This window comes from Astatotilapia calliptera, chromosome 12, assembly GCF_964374335.1.
Source record: "Astatotilapia calliptera chromosome 12, fAstCal68.1, whole genome shotgun sequence".
Taxonomy (NCBI): domain Eukaryota; kingdom Metazoa; phylum Chordata; class Actinopteri; order Cichliformes; family Cichlidae; genus Astatotilapia; species Astatotilapia calliptera.
Genome location: NC_137433.1, coordinates 24,178,288 through 24,199,105, shown reverse-complemented (window position 1 = coordinate 24,199,105; position 20,818 = coordinate 24,178,288). Strand labels below are relative to the sequence as shown.

General features: G+C 40.6%; 2 protein-coding genes and 2 long non-coding RNA genes across 5 annotated transcripts; 1 reads left to right on the top strand and 3 right to left on the bottom strand.

Annotated features, from left to right (window-relative positions):
* Nucleotides 1–6,274: 6,274 nt before the first annotated feature.
* fem1c (fem-1 homolog c) lies at nucleotides 6,275–13,071 on the bottom strand. Its single transcript, XM_026187233.2, has 6 exons — nucleotides 11,702–13,071; nucleotides 8,639–8,808; nucleotides 8,365–8,553; nucleotides 7,561–8,072; nucleotides 7,081–7,257; nucleotides 6,275–6,913 (listed from the first exon to the last, which is right to left on the bottom strand). The coding sequence occupies exons 1-6, from the start codon at nucleotides 12,243–12,245 to the stop codon at nucleotides 6,649–6,651; spliced, it is 1,857 nt and encodes a 618-aa protein (XP_026043018.1). The 5' UTR covers nucleotides 12,246–13,071; the 3' UTR covers nucleotides 6,275–6,648.
* A 466-nt stretch (nucleotides 13,072–13,537) lies between these two features.
* On the bottom strand, nucleotides 13,538–14,653 carry LOC145432407 (uncharacterized). The gene is made up of 2 exons (XR_013912694.1): nucleotides 14,514–14,653; nucleotides 13,538–13,692 (listed from the first exon to the last, which is right to left on the bottom strand). It is a non-coding gene; the product is annotated as an uncharacterized LOC145432407 (long non-coding RNA).
* On the top strand, nucleotides 14,285–14,885 carry LOC145432408 (uncharacterized). Its single transcript, XR_013912695.1, has 2 exons — nucleotides 14,285–14,357; nucleotides 14,533–14,885. It is a non-coding gene; the product is annotated as an uncharacterized LOC145432408 (long non-coding RNA).
* Nucleotides 14,886–15,765: 880 nt separating this feature from the next.
* Nucleotides 15,766–20,379, bottom strand: tmed7 (transmembrane p24 trafficking protein 7). Of its 2 annotated transcripts, none has more exons than XM_026187234.2 (4): nucleotides 20,268–20,379; nucleotides 19,796–19,991; nucleotides 18,168–18,413; nucleotides 15,766–17,200 (listed from the first exon to the last, which is right to left on the bottom strand). In XM_026187234.2, exons 1-4 carry the CDS (start codon nucleotides 20,333–20,335, stop codon nucleotides 16,964–16,966), a joined length of 747 nt encoding a protein of 248 aa, XP_026043019.1. In that variant the 5' UTR covers nucleotides 20,336–20,379; the 3' UTR covers nucleotides 15,766–16,963. The 2 variants fall into 2 exon arrangements, with proteins under 2 accessions (XP_026043019.1, XP_026043020.1); XM_026187235.2 differs by having other exon boundaries at nucleotides 20,276–20,375.
* Between the last annotated feature and the right edge of the window lie 439 nt (nucleotides 20,380–20,818).

The window sequence follows — 20,818 nt, the reverse complement described above, 5'->3', positions numbered from 1 at the left end:
CTTTCCGCTTTCTTTTTTCTGCCCTGATTGAATGTGCAAATGTTTAAATAAATTCAATTAGCTGCTATTTCTGAGCTGTACTGAGCTTGTACATAATAGAAAAAGGTGGCAAAACAGTGTCAAAGCACCGTAATTGTGAAAAAAAATATATACAAAAATGTCATTTTTATACTGGAAATGGCAGAAACACATACCTGTATATACACTTTGCCAAAACAAAATCAGTCTGGAGTTTAAGTGACGCATCATAAGCATCGCTCTCAGATACAGAATATATGGAGCAGGTGATTAAAGCCTCCCACAGAGTCACTGATATCAGTAAGATGAGATGTCTGCGAAGAACCCAAAGGATACTAAAAGACAGTTCTCACCCCAGCTGCAGCCTGTTCACCCTGCTGCCATCTGGCAAGTGATACAGAAGTATCTGAAACCGCTAAACTCCAGACAGTTTCTCCTCTCAGGCTCTGAAAGTACTGAGCTCACCCTGTACACTTCACAAGTAATGGCTTTATTACTTTATCACTTGTCTGTTTATTCACTCATATTTAGTTTTCTGGAGGCATGCAGGGGCTTCATTGCAATTTCATTATGCAGCCTTGTGTTACACAATTAAAATGAGGCTTGAATCTCAAACTCCTCTGTATTAGCTCACTGATTGTTACAGCTGTAATCGCAACTAGAGAAACAACAGTCTTCAGAGAATTTCTCAAACATGTCACCAGCTCAAAATCATATTCCTGAGCAAACCTCACTAAATAGCTAACTGATCATCTGCAAGGGAACGGCTTATTCTGAGAGTTTCACTCAGGATTTAGAGTGTCACAGAAACAGCACTCGTGGGTGTTGCTAACAACCTTCCTATGGTCTGTGACAGTGGATTCATTTCTGTAGACCAGAGTGCAGCATTTGAATCATATCTATCTGTCAGACTCCAACCTACTCATGTAAATGCGGAGTCGTCTTCAAACATTAGGGTTAATTATGGAGTTCCACAGGGCTCTGTGCTTGGACCAAGTCTATTTACATGATACTTATTTCTTTTAAGCAGAATTATTATAAAATATTCATTCATTTCATTTCATTCTCTCCCACAGAGATTCTTTTCCTCTCTTTTCTTTCCTTCACCCCAAATGGTTGTGACAGGGGGGTAAGGGAGATTTTCCTTCTCACCATCTCCACGTGCTTTTTAATTGGAGGTCATCTGATTTCTCTATTTTTGTCTTGTTATTTAGTTTGTTTGATATTGTAGGTTCTGTAGCCTGCGATATAAAGCACACTGAGGCAATAGTTGTGAGTTGGGGATATATAAATACAATGAATTTAATTAAATGAGGAAATCTTTTCCCTTTTTTTTTGGCTGATCCTTAAGGGGTCACCACAGCAAATCGTCCATCTCACCCTATCCCTAGCACCCTCCTCACACCAACCCTCTCCATCTACTCCTTCAATACATCCACAAACCTCCTCTGTGGTCTTCCTCTTTACCTCCTTCCTATGTACCCATGTGTAACTCTGCACCTTAAAGCAAGAGATGGAGAAAAATACATTTGCAAACACTTCAAAGTTAAGCAGTTAATAAGAATGTGTTGGTGGAAATAAGGGCATGTCACTATTTTAACAGAGATATGAACAGTTTCATCCTTTGAATAGGCGTTTTATTATAGTTTAGTGAGAAAGAATGACACAATTTTGAAAGCTGGTAGGGAGCCTGAATTTTAGTAAAAGACAGTTCAGCATGGTAGATTCTCATCATCTTCATTCGTGAGACTTCATGGGCATTCCTCTGACTCAGTACACCCCCTCCCTGCTGAGCTGACAATTCCTTTTCTAGAAACTCTGGCTTTTATCCACACAGCCTTAGTACAAACTTAACATCCTCATATCAGCCTTTCACCTTTTTTCCAATGCACCCTTTTCAAACTCTTCCTTGTTGGACACAGAGCCACTTCTAGTGGGGCTGAGCGACGTAAACACCAGTACAGTGATAAGCCTCGACTTGTTCCGTGCACTTCGACCCAGAAACATCTAAACTGTATATTTCACAATTACCATCAATGAGGTATGTTAGCGTTCCTGCAGAAGGAAAAGAAGGTTACCTGAGCTTTGCATAACTGAGGCTGGAATGGAAGATGTGCGTAAAACCAAATAGATTTTCCAGCTACAGTTACACCTCACACTAAATAAAAACATGTGTCCACTTTCACCTCATGATACCTTTGCTAATTTTAGAAAGGTAATTCTGGGCGTGGTTGTGAAAATGCAAAACAGCAAAGTTCAATTGCACTTCTCAGAAAGAATGGCGGTAAATACTTCCTCAGAAAATTGATTTACCTGTTTATTTGTCTCCATTTCTCTTTTCAAGAGGTTTTTTTTGTGTGTGTGTGGCTAGATCTGTTACACAAGAGTGACATGATTTCAGATGGCTACATGCTATAACCACTTATTAAGGAAGGCTGGTTGAAAAAGTCCCTGAAGGTTGCGAAATCCATTTTTATAGACCACAAAATGGTTGCAGGTCGTAAAAGAGATTCATACATATCTAACCAGACGCACTCAGTCCAGCCTCTGCGGCCTGGCGCACACACACACCTACAGTGATCGTGACTCATTAAGAAAGTCCCACTCTCTGCTTTACAGGAGATCCTGGCAGTGACTCATCACAGAACATTCAGGACGGGTTTCACATTTTGGGGATGAACGCTGCCGGCTCTACATGTGGAGGAAGCAAGGAATAAATGTGTATTCGTGAAGGTATCTGTCCGTTTGTGTGTGAGGAAGCTGCATCATCTGGCTGTTACATGACAGTTCTTTACATTTCACCCTTTCACTTTGTTAAACTGAAACGGGAGTAGCTATGATCACTCGGGAGATTAAACCAAGGCAGCGCATGTGGTGAATGTGGATTTTGTATCAATTAAGAAATCTAAAGTCATACTTTTAGCTGAGTGATGCCTTGAGTTTCTCCCAAATTCACCCATAAACCAAAAGTATAAGAACATCAGTAATTAACTGGCAGGACTGCAGTGTAGGCACCAGATTTTCTAAATAAAACCACCGAAGTTCATTTAGCCTGGGTCCAGATTAAGGCTGTGCGATATGACCAAAATCTCATATCCCGATATAAGACATCTATCGTCCCATAACGATATAAATCACAAAATTTTTACATTTTCTGTAAATTCTGTGAAAATCGGGTAGCTCGACCCGCATGAAGTGTTTCCAGCTGGGCTTCGTGTACCTGGAGTCGAGTGTTTTAACAGATGCATGAAACGATACATTTTTAGACATAAGTTGTAAAGGCCGCTGTTTTCTTTGTGAGTATTTATTACACAGCGGTGCTGCGGGGAAAAGCCTGTTCTAACGTTTGAGTCTAAGGTTTATTTTTTAGCATCTGGCGGCTCTTTTTTGCTTCTCATCCATAAATACTCGGCATAATCTTTCACGTGATTCAGTTTATTTTGAAAAGTCTCAACAGGATCTTGAGCTTTATTGTGAAAAGTTTATGTGGAACAAACATGCGGACACCCGATGGTTTTACCGTCATTGTTGCTAATGACAACGCATAAAAACAGGCGCTTGTCCATCCTTAGTGTGGTTATATTAAATATAAAAGAAAGAGAGAACTTTAAGAAATTAATATAGCCACTACAGTGACCATCAAAAAGATGAAACAATATTACTGTAAACAGTTTATTTTGCGACACCACGAAACAAACAATAGCGTAAAATGAAATGATAGACGTTTTTATATGTTATCCGATATATAGCGTTATATCGAACAGCCCTAGTCCAGATCCATCCACTCGATGTTGTCGACTGATATCATACCACACTTGAAGTTAATCCATTCATTTGTGTGAAGCCTTTTTTTTCTAAAATAAGAAAACCTCTGGCTCCTGGTGAAATGTTGATGTAATCCTGGAGGGTAATGTGCAAAGTAAATGACATTGCCACCAGTGGAGCCATAACACAGCATGGCTGAACACCAATCATATCATCTTGGGTCTTTAAATAATTCATTAGATTTTTCTTGTTGATTCTTGTGGAGCATCAAGGGCCTCGCTGATGTGTTTTTGATGCTTTGAGCCTCACAGAGTTAATATACAACGCAGCACATCGGGTGTTGGATACAGAGACAATACTTGTTACTGGGTCCTAATGACTGTAGTCTAGAGAAGAATAAACACTCCAAGGTTCTCTGCACACCAGTCAGCTGCTGTTTTTAATTGCTTCATGCACAAAGTATTGAACAAGCAAGTCATAAATTAGCTTGTTTTTACTTGGGGGCATTTCTTGGAAGCAACTCACGAACAACATGAGCAACCACATCTCAGGGGTCCTCTTTGCTTCACCCAACTCAAAGATCTGCTCAGTGACTATAGAGCAAAAGCAGTGGGAACACTGACTCAATCAGCTGTTGCCTTTTTGCGCTCTTCCACCATTAGCCACAACATTAAAACCACAGACAAGTCAAGTAACATTGCCTTATTAGAATGCAGAGTTCACTTAAGACACATAAAACCCACCTAAACATTGTTGGAGGTCAAGCACAACACGCATTGTCCTCCTGGGAGAGGCTGCTGTCAATGTGTCAATGCCACAGCGCAAAGAATCTAACCAGAGCCAGGTGCATCAATCCGGCCACCAAACTGCTCAACTCCCAATCCAGTCAGGCATTTATGGGAGACAAGTCTCATCCTGAAAGGATTTTCTCCAGCTTTCCTAATCCAGAAACCACATGACACCCCCAGAGGTCCCTTGTGCCTGACCCAGTAAGTCACAATAGGGGTCTCACACTGTGTTAGGCAGCTGGTTTTAATGTTGTGGCTGACTGGTGTATAGCTATTAAAACAAAGAGAGAAAAACCAGGAAATAAAGACATTTGGACAAGACGACAAGTGCAACATGGGTTTATTGTCAAACTGGTTATTAAGACATGAACTCAATTAATGCCATATCAAATCTTAAACTCCGCTGTAGTAAAGTGCAGATTCACATCAAGTTGCCCTGGGTGTCCTCAATACATTTGCTATGTCTGCTTTTTTTCTTTTTAAACTGTAATATGAAATCCTAAGAATTATGAAAAGCCCTTTTTTAAAATTTCCAACCCACACATCTAAAGCTAATGTGCAAATGAGATAATTCACAAAGCTTTCCTATTCTGTATGTAGAGGTATCCTCCCACTCGTGTCTTCAACTCCTCACACAGCTGGATGACAGCTGTATAAGACAAACAGATCTACCCTTGCTCTGCTCTAGTTTGGAGTGTAGGTGTTGTCATGAAAGGTCTTCTGCAGTGATTGGTTGGTTGATATGTTGCTGCACGCGAACAGTGGGACAATGTTTACCCAAACGTTTTTTTGGGGGGGGATAAAAATTATTAAAGAACGACAGTATTTAAAGGTCGGCCATGTATGAATGTTAAAGAGGTCACTTCTGTGTACGAGCCTGCACTCGCCAGCGGTTGTGAACTGTTAGTTTGGCCGCTGTGGTTTCTACTGGCAGTCACGTGCATTGTGGAATCTCCATGAGCGCCACTTCACCAAAATTCCCCATTGTCAACAATTTGTGTAAAGTCAAACAAAAAACAAAAGCAAAAAACCCACTCTGCTTACAAGGAACGCACCGTGGGGGGGCACTCGCATTTCTTTCACACACGCACTCACGCAAAAAAAAACAAAAAACAGTTGCTCAAATTCATTCACTCGTCTTACAACAATCAGTACAATGTTTTTTTGCACCCCTCTCCCCCTCCTTTTTGAGTGAAGTAGGTGGATACTGAAGAAAACGGCAGCAATGAGGTAAACACAAAAACTCATGAGAGATATTGCACAGACAAGTGCCGGCACAGAATACAACAGTCTCTCTTTCCAACAGCCTAGCCTGTGCATAGAAAGAATAAAGCACTTATGGTGTTTGCACGCATTAAACCCTTCTTGTAAAGCTTTGTTGTACACTTAAGTGGGAACGACAAATGAGTCTCGAATCCACAGCACTTGGCAGATGTCCAGATTTGCATGACCAAAAACTAGGTGTATTTGTAAAAGTACAAAAGAACTAAAACAAACAAAAAAAAAAAAAAATTCTAATGACTGAGGAAGGGTCCATGACTGTTGGCAAACCAAAAATATTTTTTAAAAATAATAATAACAACCTGAACTCCCAGTATATGTAGAAATGCCTTGAGACTGAGAAGACGTGAGCAGGCAATGTTGAGACTGGGTTGCAGCCAGCATGGAGAAAAATCTCTCAAGTTTCATTTAATAAATAGAAGTTGATGAATATGCAAAAAAAAAAAAAAAAAAAAAAAAAAACCTCAAGCAAAAATACATAAACCCCTTTGCTCAGTTCATCCAGAGATGCAGCTGTTTGTGTCAATGTTGCAATCCACTCCTGATGCATCCCCAAAAAAATTGGGCCAGTTAATCCAAATCATTTTAAGTCCATCCTGGTTAGTTGAGGACTTTTTGTGTGCACTTAATTCTTCCAACAAGTCCATACTCTCCATGTAGTTTGAATTTGCAAACCTAACCCACATAATTGTCTCTGTTTTTCAAGCACCCTGTGGGTGAGGCGTTGAGATTATGTTGCTCCTTTTCACACTTTTCCCCGTGCACCCATCCATTCTTCTCCACTCCTTCACAATCATTATCTGTGGAGCAAGACGAAGGCCTCCAGTTTCTCTGGGATGTTTCCCCGGTAGTCGAGGCCGTGCTTGATGATAGCCCTGGCGGCTAGGCACTGCAGAGTGGTGTGGTTAATGGGCTGGATGACATTCCTGGCCAGCTCCTTCTCATCCAGGAGGTCGCAGGCCGTTTGCTGGAAGGCGTTGGTGCTGTCGAAGTGAGTCCCGCAGGAAATGAGCAGGTTCATGATGTCAGGGTGACCGTTGGATGCCGCTATGTGGAGGGGGCTGGTGGATACAAAGATAATAGATCTGTAAGAGGATTATCCTGTACAACATACAAGCACACATGTCTTCTTATCCACTTTCTGCCATTTTCCCCCAGAACAAATCTAGGTGAAAACTAAAAGCTGGAGAGTGTGGGTGAAACAGAAGCGCGATATTTAAAAACAGACCTGTTGTCATCGTCATCTCGACTGTTGACATCTGCCCCACACTCAAGTAGGATTGAAGCGACCGTGAGGGAAGGGAACTTGCAGACGGGATAACGGCCCACGCAGGTAGTGTTGCGGTCGACTGCCAAGTGCAGTGGGCTGAAGCCATTCTTACCACATGGGTGGAGCTTCAGGAATCTAGAGATGCAACAGTGTCAGAATGAAAGGCAAAGAATTATGAATATGAACAATAAGTTTGATTAAACTAATGTTGTTTTTTTTTAAATCAACATTACTGACAGAATTGCAAAAAGCCTGTGGCAAAGGTCAATTAACATCCTGCCGGTTTGCTAAAAAAACGGTTGTATATGTGACTGAAAGGAACATTAACAAAAATCACTGTCACAGGAAACTTTTAGACCCTTCCAACTGCCATATTGTGTACAGAGACATATGTGACCTTTATAAACAACACTGAGGAGATTTTCAATAGGAACACACCTATAGATGGTCTCCTTCTTGAAATGGTCCTGCTCTGCAGTACATGGCACCTTCTCTAAAAGACAAATGAGGTGGAGAATAATTGAGAGGGCCTTGCTGAGCTGAGCAGGGTCAGGAGGCATTGGTCCACTTTGTTTAATGGCTCGTTCAATCTCCATCACACTCTTGGACAGTATCCCCATCAAGTCCTCAAACGACACCGATGTCCCCAAGAGCCCCTTGGCCCTGTCCTGCAGCATGAAGGAGAAGAGCTCAGCGAATGACAGCAGGCTGGAGGAAGTCATGGGACTGAGGGGGTCCAGGTTGCTTTGTTGCATGTCCAGAGCGTACTTCCACAGATTTATGCAGCGTTCGAAGTTTCCAGAGTCAGCATAGACGGCACCACGGTAACGGATGTAGTAGGAAGTGTCTGGGTGTTGTGGACCGAGGATTCGCTCTCGGATGAGCAGAGCCTGCATGCGCATCTCATCTGGGTCAGAAATAAGTCCATCCAGCTCTTCTGCGTTTGTTACCTAGAAAGCAGATTTAAAAAGTAGCAGAGTGACTTGTGACTTCAGCACCAAGACGCATATCGATATATGGGTCTTGGATTTAATCTATATAGCTAATTAACAAAGTTTTAGGCTACATCTCCAATACTAAAGACCAGAGTGTAACATTAAAGGTTTTCCCCAGAAAAATGAAAACATTTACTTTTTCCATCTTGATATCAAAATGTGACATCATGTGAAAAGAAAACCTATTTCAAGAGCTTTAAACACATTGCAAGCCCACTTTAAGGTGGTGCTGGGTAAATGCACTCACCTCTCTAGCATAATCGTATGCCATGATCAGCTGCTTGGGTTCCGGCTTCTGGATGATGTTGTTACTGTCCATGTACCTCAGATCCATGGCTCTTTTCCAGTATTTTAAAGCTCCAAGCAGATCTCTTTTTTTGTCTACAAACGTAGCTCCCAAGAGCTCCAGGGCATCAATGCGCTCTGTGTGCCTCGTCTGCAGAGACAAAATATGTGATTTATGTGATCCTCACACAACTCTACACAAACAAACTTTAACTGTAGGTGACAGGAAGCCTGACCTGCTGATGCGTAGTCAGGTAGTCTACAATATTAGTATGGCCTGTAACACTGGCAGAAAGTAAGGGTGTCATGCCGTAGCCATCCTGCTCCATGGTTGCGCCATACTGCAGTAACATCCGCATGATCTCCAGGCTGCCTGACTCCGCACAGTCGTGAAGCGCCGTGTTGCCTGTGAACAAAGAAGACGCATGTTGTGCAGTGAGTTAAACATAAGACCTAGATTAGCTCACAGAAGACTAGCAGGAATTCAGTTTGCAAATCCATGACTACATCCATCCTATTACCTTGATATAGACTTAAGGAATTTCTCTCTCCATGTTATCATAAGCTGGTAATTAAAAAAAAAAAAAACATTTAAAAGGCTCAATGACTGATGCTAAAGTTCTTATGGATGCTACCACTTTACATTTATTTATTCCATAAGATGAGTCATATTCACTTTTTTTTAGCAGTTTCATCAGTTTTAGAACAGAAAAAGAGAATCAACTTCTCCAAAGGATTTGAGCAAACAGACACACATCACATGAAGTATTTTTCAGCACAACACGGACAAAGAAAAACAACAACAACAAACAAACCAAAAAAAACCATGCAACACAATAAAAAACTAACAAAAAAAACAAATAAGCAGTTCAAAAGACAAAGACAAATATGAATGTCTAACTAGGAAGAGCACAAAATGCATTCTTTGAAAGTTTAATCCATTTAATTTAGTTTCCTTTTAATTGATAATGTTCCATTCCAGGGATACCAGAGATCTAGTTTAATCCAGTTTAGCAACAAAAATAAGACATCTCTCCACCTTGGGGGTTTCCCAGGAATTTACCAAACTCAAAACAAGGAAGTACTCCCAATCACACTTCTGTTTAACTCAATTCACTACTGAGACTAAATACAACTATTAAGAGTCAATAAGAAGAAGACAATTAGTCACCAAGCTTCGAGTACCTTGGTGTTATTGTGGTGCTGAATTTCAGAGAAGCTGTTCTGATAACAGTTTCTTACGACTGCAAACTTACAGAGTGAAAATGCCTGAAGCGCGCTTAAATTAGCATATCAGACCACCGTATGGACCTATGTGGTTCACCATTAAGGAAAACACAGGGCCAGACATTTGTACAACAGAAAAGTCTGAGAAACTCCACTGGTTCTTTGGACTGCAGGACGTAAAGGTGAGTCAAGGGCAGATAACTTCCATCATGAATTGTAAGAATATTTAGGGATGACCACAAACTTCCAATGCCACATTCCTCAGATAAAAAGGGAGAAATTGCACTTTGTAAGGTGAGCTAAGCTATTGTTAAAAAGAAAAAGGGAGAACCTATTACAAACAATTACAGTGAAAAATGAAGTTCCACCAGCAGTGTTTTCAGTCTTGACTTGTTTGCCTTCATTGGAGGGTATGTCACATTGTCAGTGAAACCGTGTAAGAGTCACACAGTGGTATTGTAGCCAAGGAAAAAAACAACAACAAAAAAACAATAAAACAAACCCACAATTTGAAAGTACAAAAAATAACATTCAAGATCACTCATGGAGCAGAAGCAGGACCATTTCCACCACTGCTACATTTACTCAAGTCTGGCATGTTAAAAGTAGGTCACTCAGTCCTGAAAAATCAGGTTCAGTTTTCCCCAAAGAGGAAGGGATCTACAGACACACACACGTGCTTACTGAACTTTGAGTCCCATAAAGATAAGTAAATCCCTTTGAGGAAATTCAACACATGCCATGACTGGGAATTATAAACACTTCAAGCTCACCCCCCTTTTTTTTTCTTCTGGTTAACAGTGCGTTTGTTTTTCTTTCTGCTCTCTGAGGCTACTCCACACTCAGTCAGATGAGACCAAACAGGGTTAGTTTGGGATCAACCAGCAGTTATATTCTTTGGTTTCTGCAAACATAACAATTCTGGACAGAAAACTGCAGCAGCAGCAGCAGCGCTACAGTTTCCCCCCTCAGTTAAATATGTACAAGCAAAACTGGGTAAACAACAAGAAAGCCATGTTTATACTAAAAAATGGTTTAAACTGACTTTTGATTATATAATCAGTGTTTTAATGTAGTTTGGATAAATAACACTGATTGGAAAAACTTCAAGAAATGATTTAAGATTTGTTTGTCTGCATTAATCGATTCAAGATGACACCTCACCAAACAGGTTATTTACTGAAAGTCTTTTATGAACTGAAAAGTGATGACTTTTCTGAGAAGGAAGTGAGCAGGGCACAACTTCTGAAGCAGTCTAGTCATCTGTGATTATTTTGTCAGGACTGTTTTTCTCCTCTAACTTGCTCACTTTCCTGCCTAAACATAAGCTTTATTGTTTTTGAAATGTTTCCAGTCATATCTAATAATAGAGATTTACCCTCTTATGTCAATACAGCTGTTTTGTGAAAAGCAGTGTAGAGAGGGTGGTTTGTGCCCTGCTCTTGAGTTTAGTGCTAGTCACAGGAAATTAAGTATAAGCTTCAACTATATAGTTCTGATCACACAAGAGCTAAAAGTAGGGACTTTAATGTGCCAATCTAGGTAGGTATCCAAAGGTCTGTGGTTGTAATTCACTGTAAAACCGTGAATTCAAGCCTACCAAAGCAGCCGTTTCCATAGAAAGAGAAAACAATGAACATCCTGAGAAGTTAAGTGCTTTTATTTTTAACCACACGTATAAAAGACAATGATCTTAAAGACAAATTCTTATTGTTCCTGTATTTAGAAAACACCATCCAAAGTATGAGCTTCCAGACACACCCTGACACACACGCACGCATCCAGGCTGACGTAGCTAGCTTGCAACTTTCCACTGTGAAACCAGAAGTTCATGATTTGCTGTTGAGTCATTTCATACAGGAAAAAAAGCAATTGCAAATTAGTTAATTTTGTCATCCGATAACAAACCCTATATTTGGATGCATGCGTGTCACGTGCATTTTGCCCATTTGTTGCTCGATTTTCTCAAACTATCTGCTATCGGCTCAAAAAAAAAAAAAAAGGAAAAAGAAAATAGGGCTTATCATCCATGTAGTCAACATTTTACTGTGGAAAGCTTTTTACAGACTCACCTTTGATGCTTTTCCTGTTGACATCTGCCCCTTTCTCCAGCAGGTACTGCGCTATCTCCTTGTGCCCCTTGTAGCATGAAATCATGAGACAAGTATGGCCGTGTCTGTTGGCTACTTCCAGGTCAGCATTGTGCTCCACCAGGTATTTCACAATATCCAGGTGGCCGTCAAAGCAGGCCGCCCTCAGGGGCGTTGAGTTGGTCAGCGTTGTGCTGTTGACAGAAGCTCCGTGACCCAGCAGGGACTGGACTACCTTCAGATGTCCCGCTGCCGAGGCAGCCCAGAGAGGGGGCGCCCCCTCGATAGTCTCCCCGTCAAAGTTCACCGATCCACCGACCTCGACAGGAGCACTGCAGCACTCCAGCAGATACTCCACCAGGTCCAAGTGGCCGTACCGGGCAGCCATCAGGAGCGGGGTGGCCCCGTTTGTCTTCTCGCCCATTAACTTGGTCACCTCGTGCCCATCTTTGTTCTCCAGCAGCTTCTGAAGCAGCCGGAGCTTACCATCTCTGGCTGCGTTAAACACCGCGGTCTTTAAATCCATCCCCGAGACTTAAATTCACGGTTTAATGGTAGTTAAAAAAATGGCAGCGCTGTCTGTCAAACAATGGGGTCGACGACCCGTGGATGTGTAAGGTCGCTGTGGACAGGTGAAGCTTGGCAGCCTTTGTTTATAACAAGCTTCGACTTTCTAGCTAACTGTTAAACCAATGCGCTACCTTTTCTTGTTGTTGGGGATTAAAATCCGCAAATAGTTCGTGACTTTCTAAATCTCCAGCTTTAAAAAGTTGACACCACTTAAATCTTAATCTATATTACTAACTCAGACGTTTTTAGCCCAGTTAGCAAAAGTGGCTAGTCAACTTCCTCGATCCGTTTAGCTAACCGACTAGCTCCGCTTAGCCGAACCACTCTTCACCGCTGCTCATCCACTGACATGTCCGCTCCACTCGAGAAGCCCTTCTTCCTTAGATCTGTCCCCTTCGCTGGTCATTGTTCCCCAGCATAACGTTACTCCTCAGTGGGTTATTTATATTTGCTTTCCAAGGGCCGAAGTGTAGAAATCCACCCCCACCCGTTTACGCTGCTGCTGCTTATGCTAGCTTAGCCAGGAAAAACGACGTTCAGTCAAACAAGCGAGGGGATATCCCCCACTAACCGTGCCGCGTTTCTCTCTCACAGACACACCTCGTCCCCTTCCAAAAACCAACAGGCGTTACCACAAAAACGGCAGGTTACCAGTCGTCCACACAGCCGCTCAACAAGCTGGCAGGTCCGCCAAAGGAAAAGAAGGTAAACAGGGGAGGCTAACTAACCACCCACGGCTCAACCGGATGATCACGACTCGGTTTGTGTCAAATCACAAACCCGACGCAGTCTTTTTTTTTTCTCCAGTGGAGCACATGATTGACAGGTGGACAGCCAATCAGAGAGCTGGAAGCCCTGTTACGCAGACAACAACAAAGAGTTAAAAGAGAGTGTTTTTCAAGCACCAATGAATTTTCTTACTACCATAGAAAGAGAAACAGAGGCACAGGAAAGACTCAAATACTGCACTGATAGCTGAGGAAGACACACGGTAATGCACATCCTCAGCAGCTTCCAGAGGCAGTTTGAAATTAAAGAGACAGCATGAAAAATGATTTAAAAAAAATTATATTAATGACTATACTTATTTATTTATGTATGAAGTTATTCATTCAGTCTGATCTTTTATTTTTCCTTTAACTTATTTGTTAGGGTTAGATCAACTATTGCAATAAAAACGCGGGACTCACAGTCATTTGGAGATTCCAGTCCCACTAACATCTGCATCAATACCCTGTAATACATTAATCATATATTGTATGCTTTATTTATTTAGTTTGCAAATTATTGTTTACTGTAATATGCAAATTAACTGTAATATGCTTGGTCAGGACAGTGAGACAGGTTGATGAGGCCAGACAGGATTCTTTGTTGACACTGATGTTTGCAGATGACATTGTGATCTGTAGAAAACAGTAGACAGTAGAAAACAGGTGAAAGAGAGGTTGGAGAGGGGGGAGTTATCACCTTTTTTCAAGCATTTGTCTTAGGTGAATGTAACTGACATGTATAGATAAACCACAAGGCATAGAAATATACAATCATACTGAAAGTAAAGTCAGGTTTTCCTATATGGATATATATTTAATAGAATAAAATCTTGTATAACAATTTTTCACCATAAACTTAATGGGGATAGGTGCCTGATGAGTGTAGTAGCATATAGTTATTTTTGTACACATACCAAGGTCTTGTAATCATATGTAGATGTATGCATACATTTTACTGTATATAAACAGAGAACGAGTCCCTATTGATCTTCTAGTTATATAAATAACATCTACCACCTTTTTATTTCAACTTTTCTCACTTTGATTATGCACATCAGTTTGCCAACAGTACAAATGCACCAAATAATACTATAACTTGGGATATAGTTATGGTTTATAATAACAGAACCCAGAAAACATATCAAGTGTTCAAGCTGTGTTTACCCCTGCACAGCATCCACTCTTCTTTGACAATCTGTAAATATCTGTGAACTTATGAGACCAGGTGTTGGACTTCTGGGAGATGACATCTGTAAAAGTCCCATTCATGTCTGATTCTAGATGCTCAACAGTTCTGGGTGGGTCTGCTTTTTCATATTTATTCATTTAGCTGCAAAATGTTTTCAGTTGGAAAAAGGTCTGGATTGCATGCTTGGCAGTTCAGCACCTGGACTTTTCTACTATGATGCCACGCTGTTGTAATAGCGGAATTATATGATTTAGTCTCGTCTTACTGAAATATGCTATGTGCAGGATCCATCCATCCATCTTCTATTGCTTAGCCAGGTCTGGGCCATGCGGACAGCAGTTTCGGCAGAGATGCCAAGACCTCCCCTCCCCAGCCACTTACTCCAGCTCATCCGAGTGAACACCGGGGCGCTCTCAGACCAGCCAAGAGACATCATCTCTCCAGCGTGTCCTGAGTCTACCACGGGGCCTCATCTAGAGCTTTTCCACATTCTACTGTGAATAAAATGCAGGTTTATGAGTTTTTCTACACAACATTCTACACACTTCCTAAAGATCGAGCTGTGTGTAAATTTGTTTTTTAAAATGAGAAAAATAATTAAATAAAGAATAAGACTGCATGTGACAAAGGAAATAAACGGAGTCTTGACACCCCTGACCTAAAGGAAACCATGAACATGCTTTAGAAAATTGTGATGGCCTTGACAATATCACCCCCCTCAGGATAAAAGAAGCATGAGCAGATTGTGTTATCTAGAAACCCAACACCTCAATGTACAGTTTATTAATTAATGGTGACTAAATAAGTGCAGAATTTAACATTTAAACAAAAAGTTTATTCATCCATCCCACAATAACTTAACAACTTCCCACAATGCCTCGGAGCTAAACCTGTGCAAATGGAAATGCCAAAATTGCACCACATAAAACATGGCGACCTCTGGAGAGAGAATAACAGATCAAATTGATTGTTCTTGAAGTTTTTGTTGTTTTTAATCACTTCTATCCCAAGTAGGACACTTCTATAAACCTGGACAATAAAATGAAACAAGCTTTTTTGGCTTCTTTCAGTGGGATAATATTTGTACACTGAATTTTTTTTTTCTTTTCCCATCCCTGACTGAAAAGGTTTAACATATAACCACAATCTTTTAGCTTTCGATCTGTTCTCATCTCTTTTCATATAGCTGTGTATAGTAAAATTATGTAGGTTAAAACAGCTTCTTTATACTTGTGCTTTAGCCAATGTCTATGTGAAAGAGATACATTTACAGTAAGATGTTTGTAAACCACAAATAAAGATCCACGTGATTCCTGCCTGAAAGTCAAACCACCCAGGTGAACTAAGCCCATAAACCATTGCATGTGACCTACACTAGTACAAAAAAACTGCTCACCGAAATTTGTAGTGAAACCCCTAAAAATAAACATGCATGTTTAAGATTTCTTTCTGCACTGCTAAATAAATGTCAAAAAAGGGTGAGATGAGATTTTTGAAACATCAAATTATAACTCGTATTCACTTGAATTATCTTCTATTCAAGCAACAATTCTTCCGACCACACAAATGTTACAATATTGTTGTACAAAACCAAATGGACAGCGTCGGCTCAAAGAAAGACAGTGACTTAAGGAACTGGTGCACCTCTAACAGCTGGGATTGCCACTTAACAGACAAAACGATGCGGTTTTAGATACAAGAATGAGTCATTTCTTTTTTGTCTGCCACAGAGTCACACAGATGTAATAATAAAAAACAACAACAACAAAAAAAAACCTACATCCCATATGTTAGAATTTATGTTGCACACTTAAACCGATCAATATTTCCCCCAATGTAAAAGAGAGCAAATGGAAACAAAGCAAAAACGTACTTTTAATTTATAGAGATTTTCTTTAAGGAATTAGGTTTGCAGTCACTCGTGGTATACCTTCTGCACTTTAATTCAATCCTTCAACCCAACAACCACCTTATGAACAAAGGGTGTCAAACTAATATTGGATTAAAGGACTGCTTACTCTCTGCAGAGCACAGCAAACTCCTTTCTAACTACTATCTAAAATGGCAAAGCCGATCAAAACAAAAAACACAACATCTACCATTTCTCACTTAATAAAGTGAGTTTTAGTAACACAGGAAAAAAATGCAACAGATTTTTCATAAACAAATCCAACCTTCGCACTGAGAGTGTGGCTTTTGAGAGCTAATGCAGATAAAGACAAATATCTGCAGTATCCTTATAATATGACTACATTTAGTCCCAGTATCCACTTGGGTGCTTATTTCAGAGCAGTTTGGGATGAAAATTGGAACAGATCATGAAGACAGGGGTTAGAAAAGGACACATTTAAAATAAGAACACATTTAGAAATCATTTCAAATATTCAAATGACTTAAAGTTTTTCTTTAGCTATATGGCCGGTGCTTGAACTGCTTCAAATACAGATAGTTACAAGCAACACAATCAAGTCTTCCTCCTGTTTTTTTTTTTTAAATCCTCAAAAACACTTTTAACCCACAACTATTTTTTCTCCTCAAGACTAATTTGCATAAAGTTGTAAGAACAGCTGTACTGATTTAAGAGGCCGCATCAGATTGTAGGACCTGGCCGCTTGATATGATTCAATTACAGATCAGCGCGGCTGTTCCTATGCACTCCATGCACACAAGCTCAAGAACAGACAAAGGAAGTGATGAGTCAGATCTCAGAGGCTGTTATGAGCCCACACGCGTTGTCGTGGTCTTCTTGTCAGAGAAGAAGCTTCGCAGCAAGACCACCTGGCTGATGCTGACCACCAGAAGGATAATGGCTTCTCCGATGGACCAGAAAGCGACGCGGGTATTGAGGTCCTCGGCGCGACTGCGTCCCTGGGCCTCACGGAGGCGAAAGTGTGTCTGATAGTCGATCACCGACTTCAGAGCCTCATGGATGGACACGCAGGCTGACTCCATCTGTAAATGGTGAAGATTGGAAAACAAAACTGATTTTAGATTTTTGGAAGATGGCTGAAAATATTTACTAAATTCATCCACCAGGAACATTAAATCTGCAGGGCTGACAAATATGAGTCTGTCACTTAAGGGAGGGGTGGTTCTTGTATTTATATCATTGGTATTCTTTTGGCAACAGTGGTTTTGGCAGTGCTTTTTAATTATATTTCCTTAGCTAATATTACAGTAGGCAGATGATATTTTGTGCTTTTTCTAGTCTGTCTGAACAGACATATATTTCAGTATTTGAACATCCCACATCTTGCTGTCTTTTTCTGCCTTTAGTTTTGTGCCTGATAAATGACAACCATCATTTACTTAATCTAATGAAACACAAAAAGGTGATAAGGTCAGACATTTCCAGAAGGAGGGGACTAACATCTGCAACATTTAGCAGGAATTTTCCCCCCATTATTCTAAAAAGAATGACTCCAGCTCAGCCATATTTTTAGGATGTAATCAGCTTCCCTGAAGTAATTGCACAAAGTTCAAACGGTCATTTTCTGGGTTTGTCTGGGTCTCTCCAAATGTCTTTTTTTTGTTTGTTTAAAATCGTTCTTTGGTAGATCACTGGTTAGGATCACCGTCTTGCTACATCACCAAATTTCAGCCTTCTTTTAGTTGATATTATCTTGTGAGAGTAGCCACAGTACTGAGATTTCATTTACAGATAAAGCTTGTCTGGTGACCCTTTCTATCTGAATAAAATAAACAAACTCTGCAAGGTGGCTGCTCTGCTTTTTGGGGGTTATTTATCACCAGGATTTATTTGCTTTTAATTTAAAGAAACTGTGTTGGTTCATTTGTGCAACCAGGATGAAGACAGGGTAACCGTTTAGGTTATTTCGCCCTAACAAATACAATGAAGGAAACATCAGTGAGAGAAACAGGCAGTTAACAGGTTTATGTGTGCATCCTCACAGTTTACCTGAGTAAGAGCAGTGACTCTGTTCTCGTTGGGGAAAAGTGGAGGGTCATCGCCAACCTGGAAGTCAAAGTAAACTGTCTTATGGGTGAAGGTGGAGAACTCATTGCTGAAGCAGAATTTGTAGGTGCCGTTCTTGGCTGCTGTGAAGGTAAAGCTGTCATATTGCTTCTTCATCTCCTTATAGAGTGTTGTGCCATCTGGGTCCTCCAAGCGGCAGTCCACATCGTAATGACCACCGGTCACCACCTGGGAATCGAAAGCACAGAAGGAATGAGTAACAAAGCCAAGGAGGGGTAGGATGGATACTGACAAAGTGTTTTTAAAAATATATATGGATAGTGTTTTTGCTTACAGGTCAGATTCTTTATCAATTTCATGTCTGAGTCCTACACATGTTTTCAGTGTCAGTGCAAATTAATCTGAACACAGTGTAGAAACAGAGTTTAAAACAACTGCCCCAACATAAGATAAGACAACCTTTATTAGTCCCACACGTGGGAAATTTGTTTTGTTACAGCAGAAAGTGGACAGTGAAAAGTTATATATCATCAGATTGTTATTACAGGCTAATTATGCACACAATTAAAAATAAAAACAATCACCCAGATTAATCTTCATTTATTGCACTTTTTCTCTTTTTTGGCAAATACACTTGAGGCACCAGTATGTGATTATTGCACTTTAAAAATAACACAACACTATGATCCTAATGCATACTTGTACAATAATTCCCCACTCGACCTGTGGGCTCGTCAGCCCTTGGTATTTCTCAAGCTTCTTGTATTCCTTCTTCTTGATTCACTTGGTATAGCTACATCCATCACCGTGGCCTTCTTCCTCTGATGGTCCACCATGTGGACATTATATTTGATTGGTTAACCATCACCAGTTTGTTTGTCTGCATCTGGAGGTCTAAATGGATGTTAGCTTGGGTTACTCTCAATCACCTTTGGGGTGTATCCCATTTTGACCTCCGGATTTCCAGACCATACTCGTCAAAGATGTTCCTGTATACGATGCCACACACTTGGTTATGGTGTTCAATGTATGCCCTGCCTGCTAGCATCTTGCACTCTGCTGTTATGTGCTGGATTATCTCTGGGGTATCTTTGCACAGCCTGTATGATAGACCTCGACCTCTAAGGATCTTTTGCTACCATGAGTAGTGTTTCTGTGCCGTCTACCCTGTCAAGCTTTAACCAGCCATTGGTAGAATCTTTCAATATCAGCCACTTCTTGTGTTTGTTATACACCCTGCATGTGTGTGTGTGTGTGTGTGTGTGTGTGTGTGTAGTTCTAGTGAAATGTTTAAGGCACATGTCACAGATAATGAACAAGATCATTTAATAGTATTTATTACTTATAACTAGGCCTGCTGCTACCTGGACACCTCTTATTAAATTTAAATATTTACCTGAAGATCTTTCAGGTAGAAGTACAGTAACTGAGTTGGTTTACATTTCTAATGTTTATCAGACATGCACATGAAGCTGTTCATGTCCCTGGGTTTTCATCTTTGACGCCTGATACAGATTTCAAGGGGACAATCTATACTCGATTTAATTTGGGGGGGAAAACGACAAGGATGATTCGCATGGATGGGAGGGATCGAAAGAACAGACACGCACCTGGAACTCCAGGGTGCATTTGGTGCCCATGATGATGTCTTCGTAGAAACACTGTTTAGCGTTGTCTGGCAGCTCAAAAGTTAGCTCGGAGCCGAGCACCCACCCACAAAGCAGCTGGGCCCAGAGCACCTGAAGCAACACCCGAAGCGATCCGTGCATCCTGAAGACTGAGAGCCGACAGCTTCTAAGAAAAAAAACTGTAAAAACAACAGATTTAAAACTAAAACCGTCACCGAAGGTGGCGAAAATACCGACAAGGAAAACCCGGACACTGATATAAGCGGCTAGCTGCTAGCTTAAAGCTAACTAGCGAGCTAGCTGGTCTTTATATTTTAGAGAAAGAAAGAAGCTCGGGATTTGTAATATGTTTCAATGGTTGCTGTGTTGTTGTTTTATTAGGATATAAGTAGTAACAGGCGTTAAAATAAATCCAAATATTTACGATTTTAGATTATGTTTTACTTAGAATTACCTACTCACCCCAGTCCTCACCCGGATGCAACTAATGCTAAGACGCGTATTACTAACGACACATCTCATTGGCCGTCATCCGTAAAAGCCCGCCTTTGCTTGCTCTCACTGGTGGAAAAACATAAAAGGAGGAGCCATTGTAACATCACGTGGGCCACAACCACGTAAGTGTGAGCAAAGCGTAGCTTCCCTTTTAGTACCTGAATCCAGGGCTCCAACGTGGCCGCCGGTTAAAATGAAAGTGAAGGCAGTTTGAATGGAGTAGAAATGCTGCTTAAGCCCTATCGGTATAGCATGGTGGTTACATTTATGTTACTTATAACCAAATTTCATTAGACACATTAAATGTTTCGTAACAATTTGGGATATTTAACCCCTATGACAGCGTCACACTCTGGCAACAAAACATGTTTTTTTGTTTGTTTGATTTGTCTTGTTTGTTTATTTCCTTTTGTCTTTTTTGTTGTTACACTGTGCCTTAAGTTTTATATTCATTTATTTTTATATAATGACACAATATATAAGGAGTAAGGGGGTGAAATAATCTTTAAA

Bases quoted from the DNA above. Each gene is read 5' to 3' on its own strand.
- fem1c (XM_026187233.2), bottom strand. From the start codon at position 12,245: ATGGATTTAAAGACCGCGGTGTTTAACGCAGCCAGAGATGGTAAGCTC. The intron at 8,809-11,701 runs GTGAGTCTGTAA...CTTTGTTCACAG, and splicing joins CAACAGGAAAAGCATCAAAG to GCAACACGGCGCTTCACGAC. The intron at 8,554-8,638 runs GTCAGGCTTCCT...TTGTCTCTGCAG, and splicing joins ACCTGACTACGCATCAGCAG to ACGAGGCACACAGAGCGCAT.
- tmed7 (XM_026187234.2), bottom strand. From the start codon at position 20,335: ATGAGATGTGTCGTTAGTAATACGCGTCTTAGCATTAGTTGCATCCGG. The intron at 19,992-20,267 runs GTAATTCTAAGT...TGTTTTTACAGT, and splicing joins GTGAGGACTGGGGTGAGTAG to TTTTTTTCTTAGAAGCTGTC. The intron at 17,201-18,167 runs GTAAACTGTGAG...CACCATTTACAG, and splicing joins GAGTCACTGCTCTTACTCAG to ATGGAGTCAGCCTGCGTGTC.